The 12,979-nt window shown below is 44.5% G+C and overlaps 2 protein-coding genes across 2 annotated transcripts; one reads left to right on the top strand and one right to left on the bottom strand.

Moving 5' to 3' along the window:
- Positions 1-7,719: 7,719 nt before the first annotated feature.
- SODALDRAFT_255695 (hypothetical protein) lies at positions 7,720-8,565 on the top strand (the record flags this gene model as incomplete). The annotated part of the gene is made up of 2 exons (XM_028607438.1): positions 7,720-8,058; positions 8,119-8,565. Coding segments are annotated over 2 exons (786 nt in total), but the record flags the coding sequence as incomplete, so codon positions are not given.
- Positions 8,566-9,036: 471 nt separating this feature from the next.
- On the bottom strand, positions 9,037-12,063 carry SODALDRAFT_267094 (hypothetical protein; the record flags this gene model as incomplete). The annotated part of the gene is made up of 3 exons (XM_028607530.1): positions 9,037-10,911; positions 10,968-11,068; positions 11,127-12,063. 3 exons carry the CDS (start codon positions 12,061-12,063, stop codon positions 9,037-9,039), a joined length of 2,913 nt encoding a protein of 970 aa, XP_028469584.1.
- Positions 12,064-12,979: the final 916 nt, after the last annotated feature.

The following is a 12,979-nucleotide window of genomic DNA, read 5'->3' as shown; positions in this document are numbered from 1 at the left end:
TATAGGCATATTATAATAATTGATAAGCCCTGTAAGAATACCTTTATTATAGCCGGGGGTTTTATAGAAGAATACCACGTCTATAACCAGTATAGATTTCTTATTACCTATAGCGGGGACTAACTCTTTATTTATCTAGCGAGTAAAAAGGACTTTGTTATTATAAGCCGTGTTATTAAATTCCACTATAACGCTAGCGTGGTATAGATATTCTTCCTTCTTTCTAATAGTACTATCAGGTTTACTATGGAATATTAGCTTAGGCTTAATACGTTAAATACTATCTATAAAGACAAATATTATCAGGATGGCCTACCGCTTATTATATCTATTACGCTCTGTTTTTACACTAACTATCTTACTACCCTTAATATCGTAGGTATAGCTATTAAGATACTTAAACGGGATAGGCGTTTTATCTATATTAAGGATTCGATTATTTGTAAAACGACGATTAGGAAGGATAGACGAGTTCTTTCTAGTGCGAGGGGATACGATAAGAGACTAAAAGTCGTTTAGCTAAGTCCTTATTAGTATACCTAGTCTCGGGCAGGTATTATTTAGGGTAGGAAGAGGAGGGATAGCCTGGTTACGCCGAATACACCTAAGGGAGCTCGTGATTGCATGGATAAGATCTACTAGCGGCTTAGTCGTTTATTTAGTGATACGTCGTCGCGTAATATTAAACCGATAGAAGAAGCCGCGTAGGTAAAAGGTAAAGAAGACGAAGATACTACGAGGGTAATCTAGATATAGCTCCTTAAAGATACACCGAGCGTGGAGGCGTAGCTAGCTTATATCTATAGGGCGACGTTTATAACGTTATTATAAGAAGAGCTTCTATACCTTAAGCTTTAACTCGGGGTATTCGGGACTATAGGATACATAGAGGCTACTTATAGCGCCTAATATAGCGTCTCTTTTATACTACTAGGTCTTAATATTTAACCTCGGTATCTTAAAGAGGGTGCTAGCTTCCTAGAAGGTTAGTTGTCAATATCCTGGAGCTATCACAATATCCTGTTTACTAGCAGGCTCTCGCTCACGTTAAGGGGGGCATTTATTTAAAACGGGGGCGTTAATTAAAGTCCTAAGAGAATACTTAAGAAACCTTAATACCGTAATACGTCGGCGGTTAGAATAGCTATATTTAATCCGTTATATAGACTGCAAATAAGAGTATTTCCAGGCGCTTATTTACTTAGGCTTAGGCCTAGGCCTAGCCTTAGGCGTTTATTAGATATTAATATCCATAGACTATAATACTATAGTAGCGAAATCGAAATATATATAAAGAGAATCGTATAAGGTACTATCTTACCAGAAATACCGAATTTTCTACTTGATATTAATGGTTGACTACCTTGTAAAATGCCCTTATTCTAATGGTTGTTTTAAAATAAGGTAGGGTCAGTGGAGTGCTAAGTCCTTAGTGCTATTCCCGAAGTTGTTGAGTCTCTACGGTACTACGCCTAAGCTAGCTCCTGCGTGATATATAGCTATAAATAGGCGTATAGAGCTTGAGACGAGCTATCGATTAATATAGGTATCGAGCGGTTTAGAGCGTTTACGTATAAAACGTGGGTCCCCCTAAGTGAGTTAAGAAGAATAATTAAATAGTTTATTTAGCTAGTAAAGAAACTAATCACGCTACGCTATAGCTATAATGCTACCGCTATACTATTACAAGTATATCTATACGTCTTAGTCTGCTACGTTATCTAAGAGTAACTCCGGAAGAGAATGAGCGGTACTAAGGGGACTTAGACCGCTATTATAGCCTAAGCTCCCGTAATAGCACCGCTATAGGACCCCGCCCCCCTGGAGTAATCCCCGCTAGATATTACCGGAACTAATTATCCGCTACGGATGCCTCCTTAAGGACTAGCCTGTTAAAGCCAGGATTCTAAAGGGAATTATCTATGCTATAAACGCTATAACTACCTGATATAATACCGTAATAGCATAAAAGCTACCTAGTAGCGATATCTACCTTACCTTTACTAAAAGGGTATAATAATCGGCTACCTATAAGGAGTAGTAGATTAAGAAGGCCTTTAGTAAAAGAACTATACTAGCCACGAGAACCTACCCTATACTTACTAAGGCTATCCCCCGGGAGGTCCTTAATACCCTATCCGAAGAAAACCTACTAGTATCCCTATAAGGCATAAACCCTAAGACTAAGATCCTCCAAGCATAAGAGCGACTACCCCGTTATAGCACCGGTAGGGTTATACTTCTCTTTATCGAATCGGCCTCCCCGGAAAGGGTAGTAAGCCTTATATAGAATACCCTCGTTTTTAAGGGGAGTAGCTATATCTATAAACTATATAACCCTAACCTTAGCCCCCTAAGGTGCTATAAGTGCCTATACTTCGGCTATAAGGCTAGCGCGTACCCTATATTTGAGATGGGATACCGCTATTATACTAAGCCCGAATCGGTATATTTGTAGGGCCTCGGATATTATACCGCTATAGCGCTAGGGTGCCCACGCCGTTATACCGTTTATATAGAAGACTTTAATACCTTTAAAGATGTATATTAACTACTAACAAAGGAGGCTAAGAAGACCCGGGAGGCATATAAATAACGAGCTAGAGACTTTGATATTACCCGCTAAACCGAAACGGCGTAACCGCGGTAGCCGTAAAGCCTCCCCTAGATTAGTTTCTCCTAGCCACTAAGCTAAGACCCACCCCTCTAAAGGGGTAAAGGACAGCCCCTGAAGAGGACTAAGGGCTAAGAGGGCTCCCCGATACCAGGCCTAATAAGCTCCTATATAGTCCCCCGTAAACTAGTAAGGTAGCGTAGTAAGAGCCCTAAAGCTAGACTATAGTTATACCGGGTACGTTCACGTAATCCCCCCTACCCTCTAACTAATAAGTATCTACGTCCGTTCGTAGAATATAAGGAGGAGTTAAGACGTAGAGAGACCTCCTGCTCCGGTACCACGCTATATCCAATATAATAGCGATTCAGGAACCTAGCCTTAACTCCTTCACGAAAAGCCTAGCCTACCCTCCTAAGGAGTATACCGACTAGTTTAAGAACTGGGGCACAGCCTCCTCTATATATATAAACACTCGTTATATAAGTAGACATAGTGGGCCTATTATAATGCCTACACGGTTATTCGGGACCGGAGATAACGCTCTTATAATCTAGTTAATCTACTCCGAGAACTACTAATTAGCTAAGATACCCTAGAATATACCCGTACAGAATATACTTAACACGGCACTACTTTAAGGCTATTATATCCCCGCCGGGGATTTTAATCTCTACTACCCCTTTTAGTTATAGCCACCGCGGTACTACCCTAGAGCCGATACCCTACTCGACTTTATAACCCGCGAGGACCTAGACCTTATTACCCTACCCGGAATCATTATATAGCACCGCCCGCGCCGGCGCTTAAGTATTATCGACCTTATATAAGTAATATAGAGGCCCCGCTATGACTATAACGGTCACGATAAGGCCGTTATCTAATTAGACTACTACTTATAAACAGCCTATATCTATATAGTAATAGATACTATAACGGTGCTACTATAGGGCCTAGACTGGCCTACCTAGGTCTCTTACTAACCCTTTAATAGAACGTGGAGCTAACCGCTTATACCCAGGAAATAAGGCGTCTTTACTATAGATATATAGCTAGGAAGTCCCGAAACTAATAGGATAAGTTCTAGAAGCCGGAGAGATGCTAAGATAAGGCCGTAGCAGTAGCGAAGCAATAGAATTAGCAGTATTTACTCTACTTAACCGGGAAAAGAAATAGTCTCTTTTAGCGACTCTAAAAATAAGTATAAACTAAGAGCAGGGCACCGCCAGACCTCTTATTAGTACCGCTATTACGCTAAGGCGGTAGCGATAGCGACCTAGCTAGAATATACGCGGAAAACGCCGAAGTCCTTAACCAAACGTTCTTTTCCCCTCCTAAACCTACCGCCCCCTAGCCCCTAAGCGTGGTATTTCCCCCCGGATAGCATATCCGCCGCGATATTACTACAGTGGACGTATAAGGGCGCCTTAAGAAGATAAGGCCCTAGACGAGTTAGGGTCTGATAGGCTCCTAGCAGGGCCCCTAAAGGCTTACGGACCCCCCTTATATTAAAGACTAAGTGCTATCTTTATAATAGACCTTAAAATATGTTACTACTCGAAGAGGTGCCGCTACGCTATCGTGGTAGTCCTTAAGAAAGAAGCCCGACCGCCGGCCGACTATAGGATAATAAAAGGGTAACGTCTAATATTACTTCGTAGTATTATAGATAAGGCCCTTAAAGGAATACTAGCGGATTATATCGCTACTATATCGGTTCCGGGTAGTATTCTGCCCTAAAAGGGGGAGGGGGGGGAACACCTATTTTACGAAAAATAGGTTTATCGAAATCTTTACAAGGTCGAAGTCAGGATAACGCCGTTTATCGAATCTTCCAGTTATACCGTATCGCTAGCGTTATTATGTCTTTATGATAGTATCCCGCGAGGGAGGCGATAGTTATAATCGCTATCTTAGTGGGTTTATCGATTTTACTTCTATTACGCGTCCCTGGTTAATAGGCGTATTGCTTTTAAGACGTAGTATTACTAGAAGGGGGGAGGGGATTATTACTCAGGTAAGGCTATTAAGTCTAGTATAAATAGCTTCTAAGCGTCCGTGCTTTCTGATTTTAATATCGTGTACTACTTGGAGTATTTTCTATATAAATTCGTTAGTTCTTTTGCCCTTTACGACGTCCACGATTATAAAGCTAGAACTCTATTAAAATATAAGGGCCTCCGAGTTATGGGGTTAAAATTCCTTAATACATTTCTTGTAGATTATCTGGATATTAGCCTCTTTAAGTTGTTTTCTATCTAGGCATATTAATATATAAGAGTACTCTTTTAGAGCTAAACCTCTAAGACACTATATCTATATGTCCTTAATTGCTTCCGGTTGGTCTATATATAGCTTAAGAAGTCAATCTATAGATATACAGACGTCTATATACACTAGGTTACCTCCTTATATAACGATTCCGGTACGGTCCGGGTTAAGTATAGATAGGTTAAATCATCCGATATCTGAAGGACAAAGCTGCCTAGTAAATAGGGATTCTGCCTAATCATTCTAGGGCGGTTAGGGTAGCCGCGCGCCGGAAGGGGGGGCGGGGGGGGGGGTCGGGGGAGCTTATTAATATAGAGTAGCTTAAAGCTATATCTATACAAGGGCTTAAGCTATTATGCGGCTAAAGATACGAATTATACGTTCGTCTTCTAGGGATATTATATCGTTATATATATCGCCCTAGGCCTCGTAGCCGGTATTAGAGGCGTTATTGGCTATATCGTATAGTTTAGGCGAGGTATCCGAGAGATAGGTTAAGCTATCGTGTAGAGATTCTGGGCGGCTATTATCCAAGTACATTTATTATTAGAGCTAAAGTTAGCGTGGTATTAAGGATGGTAGGAAGGGGAGACCTTACCGAACCAGTTTATTTAAGTTTCTAGTTAAGATATACTTTATATTAACGCAGTAGTCTAGATATTTAGTATAGCTAAGCCCTAAAAAATAGACATAGTAGGGATATCGTGCGGGGTACTATATATCGACGTTAACATCACGTTATAAGTCTAGGTGGTAGGTTATGATTAGGTCGGTTATAATAGCGTTATATAAATTTATATAAATTTATATCGAAAAGTACGGAGTTATCTACGGATACTATCTACTCGGCCTTTAGTCCACTTAACTAGATAAAGGATCTCGTAATTCGAAAGCTATAAGTCTATAGCTCGGTTTTCTTATAGTATTAATTAGATAACCTGTAAATCGCTAGTCGTAATCTTGGTATAGTATCTAGCACCCCTTCAATAGCAGCGTAATAAGTATTATACGTATAATACGCCCTTAGGCTATATAAAGTTAAGTAGAGGTATTTTTAGTTTTAATTAAAAATAGTAATTTCGACTTAAAGCTAGTATCCGTTATATACTAGTACTATATTATACGATATTAGTAATTATAAAACGATTACTTACTAGTAGATTATAGGAATACATATATATATATATATAGATTATTAGCTATCTACTATATAGAGTACATAGTACTAAGCTATATAGTAGTATATAAGAGGGGATAGCGTAGGTAGTAGATATACCTAGTAGCTGTGTAAGGCCGTGGGTTCGAATCTAACTCCCCTTAGTTATACGCGATTTTTTTAATTCGCGCGCGACCTACCCGGAGCTCCTGCACATTATAGGGGTCCCTATATATCAGGGAGATATTGATTAGCTTACACGCTAATAAGTGGAACTATACTGCCTCTAGTACGTACCCTCCTTCGAGGGGGGGGTATATACCTACTGCGCGTAATTAAGCGCCCCTATATATATATATATATATATACTACTACAGTTAGGCTATATAAGCTAGGGCATTTCGTAGAGCGTATAACCTAATAAGATAATTCTCGGACAAATTAACTTGACCCTATAGCCTAAGAAAGCTATTTATAAAGAATTTACTTTACTATTAATATATTTATATAAACAGACTAGTTAACTCGTTATAGGGTTAGTCTTCTTAATAGACTCCGGCTATAGCTTTAGGGCTATATACGTGTATTAAAGAACAAAAAAGTAGTATACAATCCCGTAACCTCTGGAGCCTAGACGCTAGTATAGCCTTAGTCACCCATATATACAACACTGTTCCCATACCTCTAGCATAATTACTATATACCTACTGAATATTAAATAGATTATAAGACAGATAAAAATTACCCTGTACAATATTAGGATATCCCTTTTAGCGTAGTAGTAAAATTTTACTATCTAATTATATATTTAATAGTAAAATTCTGCTATCTGATAATTAAGAGTCTTATTTGCTCTATGCTAGCTAAGTAAGTACCCTTTACCTGGCTTAAGTTCGAAACGTGAAGTAAGTTAAAGGAAAACACGATCTTAGCCTATAGATAAGGATTAAGATATAACGTGAAAGTCCAGCTTGCTCGGTTATCTAACCAAGCTAGGGGGGTGTGTTGAATAAATTATAAGGCAGGATAAAAATTACCTACGTAATGTTAGGATATCCCTTTTAGCGTAGTGGTAAAATTTTGCTGTCTGATACTTGCTTCCGTTTTTTTTGACTTGCAACTAAGTTGACGATCGTGATTAGCAATTACATCGATACTGCACCCCAAGGGAACTGCGCATGGCTGGATTCACATTATCCGGCATGCTAGGAGACGAGAGACCTCACCATTCATTTGAGACCCTGGATCTCGGTCTGTGTGATGATCGTCGTATACGACCTCTGGGTATGAGAGGTCGACCAGGCTGACGCAAATGACAGGTGTCGAAGAGAGGATCACGTTCTTCAAGCTTTCCCAAACACTCCATTCGATAGTCTCCCAGGTACGATCTCGCACCTACTTCCCAGTCCGTTTGCTCCGGCAGCAACTGAGTCATTCTCAGCGAAGGTATAGCACTCTCTGTGCCATACCAGCTCTCCTCCGGAGCAGAGACCGAGTGGTACGAGCTCAGGGAGACGGGGTATTCATCAGCGAGATTCGTCATCTCCTTGGAAGCCTTCTGGTGCCTTCACAGGAAGTTGGCGCAGGTGGCGAGAATCCCATCGTTTTTCCGCCAGATATCCCGTCCAATGTTGTCGAGGATGCATTATCTATCCTAACGACGCTATGTACACAATATTCAGCAACAGTCGACCCAGCCACTCTTGTCGCAGTTGCCGCATACGCAGGTAATGTTGAGGGATCGGTGTCTCGACCCGCCGAGGTGACGGCAGAACAGTTGCTCGACTCGCAACTCCACTCTCCGGAACAAAAGGCCGACTTCATCACGTCAGTCATCTCCCAAGGCTTCCTAGGACCAATTTTCGCCAAAGCATCGAGCGGTACGACATGGCGCGGGAGGAAACGTCGCTGGGAAGCGACTGTTGACTATGCCACCGACACGAAGAGAGATCCGTGGATGGAATTTGGTGCCGAGTACTGCATTTCAATTTTCACCTGGGCTGTGGCGCACTCGGATGTGAGCTTAGGCCCCTTGCACTCCACGCATCGGTTTTGCCAGCTGATGCGGATTTGTTAGGCAGTCCTCCTTGGTCAACATTGGCCCATGTATATCCCCTTTCTTCTGGCGCTACTCGACGACGCTGAAGTCAAACACAAAGCGCATGGGCTGGCTGCCACACGCATGTTTCTCGGAAAGTGTCCACCTGCGATACTGAGGAATCAAGGTGTCGGAGAGATTTTGAGCCAAGCGATTCAGCCGACGCTCGCTTTCCTACCGCCGCTCATACCCCCCGATGAGTCTGCTCGACTACTAGATCTGGCCTACTCTGCCATTCTTCAACTAGCGCAGATCGATTGGCAACCAGACGTCAATGCCAGAAATCGTTTCCTGGTCAAACTCCTGCGAGATGAGTTCTTCGCAGGCTATCAGCACGCATCTCAATACCACGAAGTGACAGAGGTCTTAACCAGACACAGTGCCACCATAGTGGAGGAGTTGGGTCTTGCTGCTTCGCCCCATCTCAAGGTGGGCGGAAACGTCGAGTAACCATTACGGCGCGGCATGTCTTGCTGACTTGCCTCGTCCTAGGATCTCCTCTCCATATACTCAGCGATTCTGACTGACCCATTCGCAGCGCGGTTCCCTTCCTGCCTATTCGCTACAGTGAAAGCTCTCCAAGTGACGTTGCGGAATTGCTGGCCACGATTGTCGCATGGGGGTTACGAGGACCAGGTGATCATGGCCCTGGCCGTCTGCTGGCTCTCTGTCCACGATGAACAGGAAACCACCAAGGAACAACCACGTCCCGATCAAGAACTGCTGGACGAGATAATGCTAACAACGAGGATTCTGTCAACTGTCATGAAGACTTCGGGAAATGATTTGGCGTCAAAGATCGGAAGGGTACGGGGCAATAGCCCGGCCCTTGATCGCTTGTTTCCCGAGAAGAGGATCGCATGAGGAAATATCTGGCTTCGTATCTCCTCCAAGCCATCATTCAACCGGTTGCTGTTTAAAAAATGACTTCCCGCGGAGCCACTTTCTATACGCCTTGTACCGCTTCTTTTGTGCATCTTCGTCTGTGACTGTGAGGGGATTCTCGCCAACTTTCAGGAGCTCCGCATACAGCGCAGGGTCATCTTCTGGTCCAGGCTGGAGACGAGTCTCCAAATGCCAGGCACCATTTATATAATCACGGTACTCCGAATCATTGTCCGCACGTTCTTGGGCAGATACAACGAGCGGCAGGTTCTGCGGGTGGTTGATGTACCGCTCATAATCAGCCGCCTCTTGTGCGCTCACCGATGGATTGAGAGACTGATGTACGGCTCTGGTGAAACTCCATTGGGCAGCTTTGTACTTCTCCTGAGGAGTTTGCTTTGCCTTCGGGGACTCTGTGGGGTCGTCGGGTATTGTCTGTTGCACGATGCTTCCGTGATCAGTGGGCCTGTTCTGGACGGGCTGCAACCACCGAGGGATGGGAATGCCTTTCGCAGCCATGCCCTTAGCAGCCATGGCCGGGTCCCAGAGAAGGGAGGGAGTGTCTGCGTCGGGTCGCGAAGGGTTCCCCTGGGAAGGGATAACAACCGGCTCCTTTGGTTTCTTCTTTTCCTGGGGATCCACGTCCGTTTCACTGCGGACTTTGAAGGGGCTGAGGTCATATCGCCCGTCCTGAGTCGCCTTGAAGGGAATGTACCTAATGGTAGAGTTTATTTTATACGGAAACGTCTTGAGAAACGATGACAGGGTCGAGGGCCGGTAGTACTCCAGCCAGTAATCGTCAAAGAAGGAAACTGGCTTCTTACCCACGTCGCCAGGCGGAGGATCGTACGCAAGTAGTTGCGTCTGCTGGAGATTGCTCGGTGTAAACCAGTTGATATAGTCTACCTTGGACTTCCCAGACCACATCCGGGGGTCGGCATGGTGCAGGTAATAATCGGTGGCAAGATCCCAAAGCATGGGCTGTCCCTGGGAGAAAATGTAATTCCCAAGGAACAAATTGTATGCCTCCTGGCGTTGCCCATCCATAAAGGAGTTATTATAGTACCTCTTAAAGCTCTCGATCATGTCGCGGGATTGACTCGTCCACTGGTTGATTTTGCGGTATGTCTCCATCGTGTTAACCAGCTGAGAGCCGCCGTACTGGACCGCAATCGTGTCACCGTGGTCGTGGTACATGTGAGTGAACAAGTTGACGGCATCGGTGTCATACTCGACAACTGTGCCCTCCAGAATGCCAAGCGCATGCAATTGGTGCCCGAGTGCCCTTTTGCCAATGACAAATTGGGCGGCATTGGTTCGGTCTAGGCAGTCTATGCAGTTTGTCCGGGCAACCCCGTTCTGGACCCTGGCCGGATTGATCTTTCCGTCGCCATTATGGAAGAATCCAGTAGTTGTGAGAACAGACTCCGCGATGTCTTCCAGCGTCCCGATGACATCCTCGTCACGGTTCTTTGCTGCCCAGCTCATATCCCACGCCTTGTAGATGATCTTCCGGCCAGGGGGTAGAAATTGATTCAAGTAATGGATGGCATTCGTGTACTCGACGAGTAATTTGGACTCGCGTGGGGTCCGTTCTCGTGCTTTTACGAGATTCAGCACGTAGATGGGCGCTCCGTACCGTTCGAAAAGATTATCGAAATGGAGTGCTGCAGCGCTGTAAAATGGGTCCACAAGATTCAGCTCGATGGGAGGCTTAGGAGTGACGCCTGTGTTGTCCTGTGTCCAATAGAGGGGTATACTGCCCCTGTGCTGGACGTATGATGTATACTGAGGGCTTAAGAAGAGCTTAGGGCCAGGAGCGTGGAAAGACGTCGTCAGAGCATCTGATACGATCTGCTCTGTCTCGACATCGTTGGCCACGTAGCCCTGTTCCTCAGTTAGTGCCCCCAATCAGAAAACCATCGCAACGATAATAAACCTACAAGGTCGTTTGCGCCGCGCTTGAGAAACCGTGCGCCTGCAAAGAACCGAGACCGCCGGGCGATGATGGTGATGTATACGGTTCGTCCGTATATTGAGAGGGCTCGTAGTTGGTGAGTTGTGGTTCTCTGGGTTACATGGGTTTATCTGACGGAACATACCTGCCTGATCAATGTATCCGTGGATTATCGGCCGACACCAGTCGAACGGGTCGCGCAGAGCCTTGACGGCAGGCTGAAGAAGATGGTTATTCCACACAAACATGGCATTGAAGTCGTCGCCGGAGGTGCAGGGCAGACCGTTGGCAAGCACATTTCGTTCGCGGGTGATGTTGTGCTGCAAAGTCCGCGTCATGTCGTAGGAATAGCTGTAGTAGAATGAACGGGTCAAGTCCAAGTTATTGAGGATACCCAGGAAGCGCGTCTCCTCTGTATTGCGAACATCGGGTTTGAAGCGTGCGGGTGTGAGCGGAACAAGTTCAGTGCCATCGATTTGATAAACGTAATGTCCCCCGATCATGGCAACTGTGCTCTTCTTCGTGATAAGGAGCATGTAGTATGGCCCGGTAAACTTGATGAACCCTAGCAGTCCCCATGTCGTGCAGCGCAGTCTGATTCCTCCCGTACCCTTGTTCCCGTCATCTATGGTATCCAAAATCTGGTTCATCTCCCTCTGGCTATAGACAATCTTGTCGTCCGTGATGCTAAGATCTGAGTCCTCGGTTGTCCTGTCAATCTTCAAGATACGATACCGTCGCTCCGTGATATCTGCCCCAACGATATAATATCGACTAGCAGTTTCGTACAAGCTGAACTTGTGCATCTTGTACATTAGCCGTTCAGGAACTCTATTGTCGGCATGAAGAATGTGAGGTGCCGACTCAGGACTGCTAGTGCGAGCAAAGGGCTTGGCGACGGCTGGCTCGTCATCATTGTCGTCCTGATGAAGGCAAATTTGCTCTCCTAGCTTCGTGGGTACGTAATCGGTTGCTTCGTGCGGGTTGATCAGTGGGAAGACAGTGGACTCTATTCCCGATGCTTCTTCACTAGAATCAGGCTCGTGGACACTATGCGTGGGATCTCTGTTATGTGTATCCATCTGATATTGACTGGTGGTTTATGCGGGTTGAGGTTGGTACTATTTAATGGGGAATTTGAGACGAATATTGTCTGGGATTTTGGGTTGCTTTACTTGCTACGTACCTACCCGGGAGGGGGGGTTTCTAGGTCAGAGCTCGGACAGAGACTTTTGCTCTGACCAGAGCCAGGACAGAGAAATTTCTGTCGACATGATGTTCTAAGACTGTTGACAGATTGACCAGTTATCGGGCTCTGTCCTATACCCCCCCAAACCCGGGTAGGTAGTCTAGGAATCCCGGAGAGCTACCTACAGGTGTCGCATAGACCTCCTGTCGTATGGACACAGGACCACAACGGGGCCCCTGGTGTTATATAGGCACACGGACCACGACGTGCCGAACAGACCATAGTCTTTTCGGTTACGTAATAGGCCGGATTGCTAAGAGTATAATCCGGGTGGACGCTTACAGAATCTGCACTATATAAAATACGGTGGCAGCGTTTCCCTGACGGTCTAATATAGTTATAATAGTATGTAATTACCTTAATAAATCTTAACCTATTTTATAACGATTTTGACTACGCTTTATTAAATAATTAAGAGTCTTACTTACTAAGTGAATTACCTACATTTTTACCTCTACTACTATTACCAATTTAAGAAGCTATTTAGCTACGCCGATATAGCGTGTTAATCTATAAATAACTATTGAAATATCGGAATACTAGCCTATTACCTATAAAACCTATCGCGATTAGGAGCTCTAGCGTAGTCACTACGAAGCTATAGCCGTTAATAATAAAGTCTAGGAATATCTACGTCCTAATAATCCTATTCCCACTCCTTAAAAGCCTCCTATACCTGCCTACGGTGAATTCTAAGCGTTAAACGTAGTTATCTAAGTAGACGCTACGCCTACGCAACTTATAGATCT

Source organism: Sodiomyces alkalinus (genome assembly GCF_003711515.1).
Source record: "Sodiomyces alkalinus F11 unplaced genomic scaffold SODALscaffold_1, whole genome shotgun sequence".
Classification (NCBI taxonomy): domain Eukaryota; kingdom Fungi; phylum Ascomycota; class Sordariomycetes; order Glomerellales; family Plectosphaerellaceae; genus Sodiomyces; species Sodiomyces alkalinus.
Note: the sequence above shows the minus strand (reverse complement) of the source record. Positions and strands in the feature narration are given on the sequence as shown.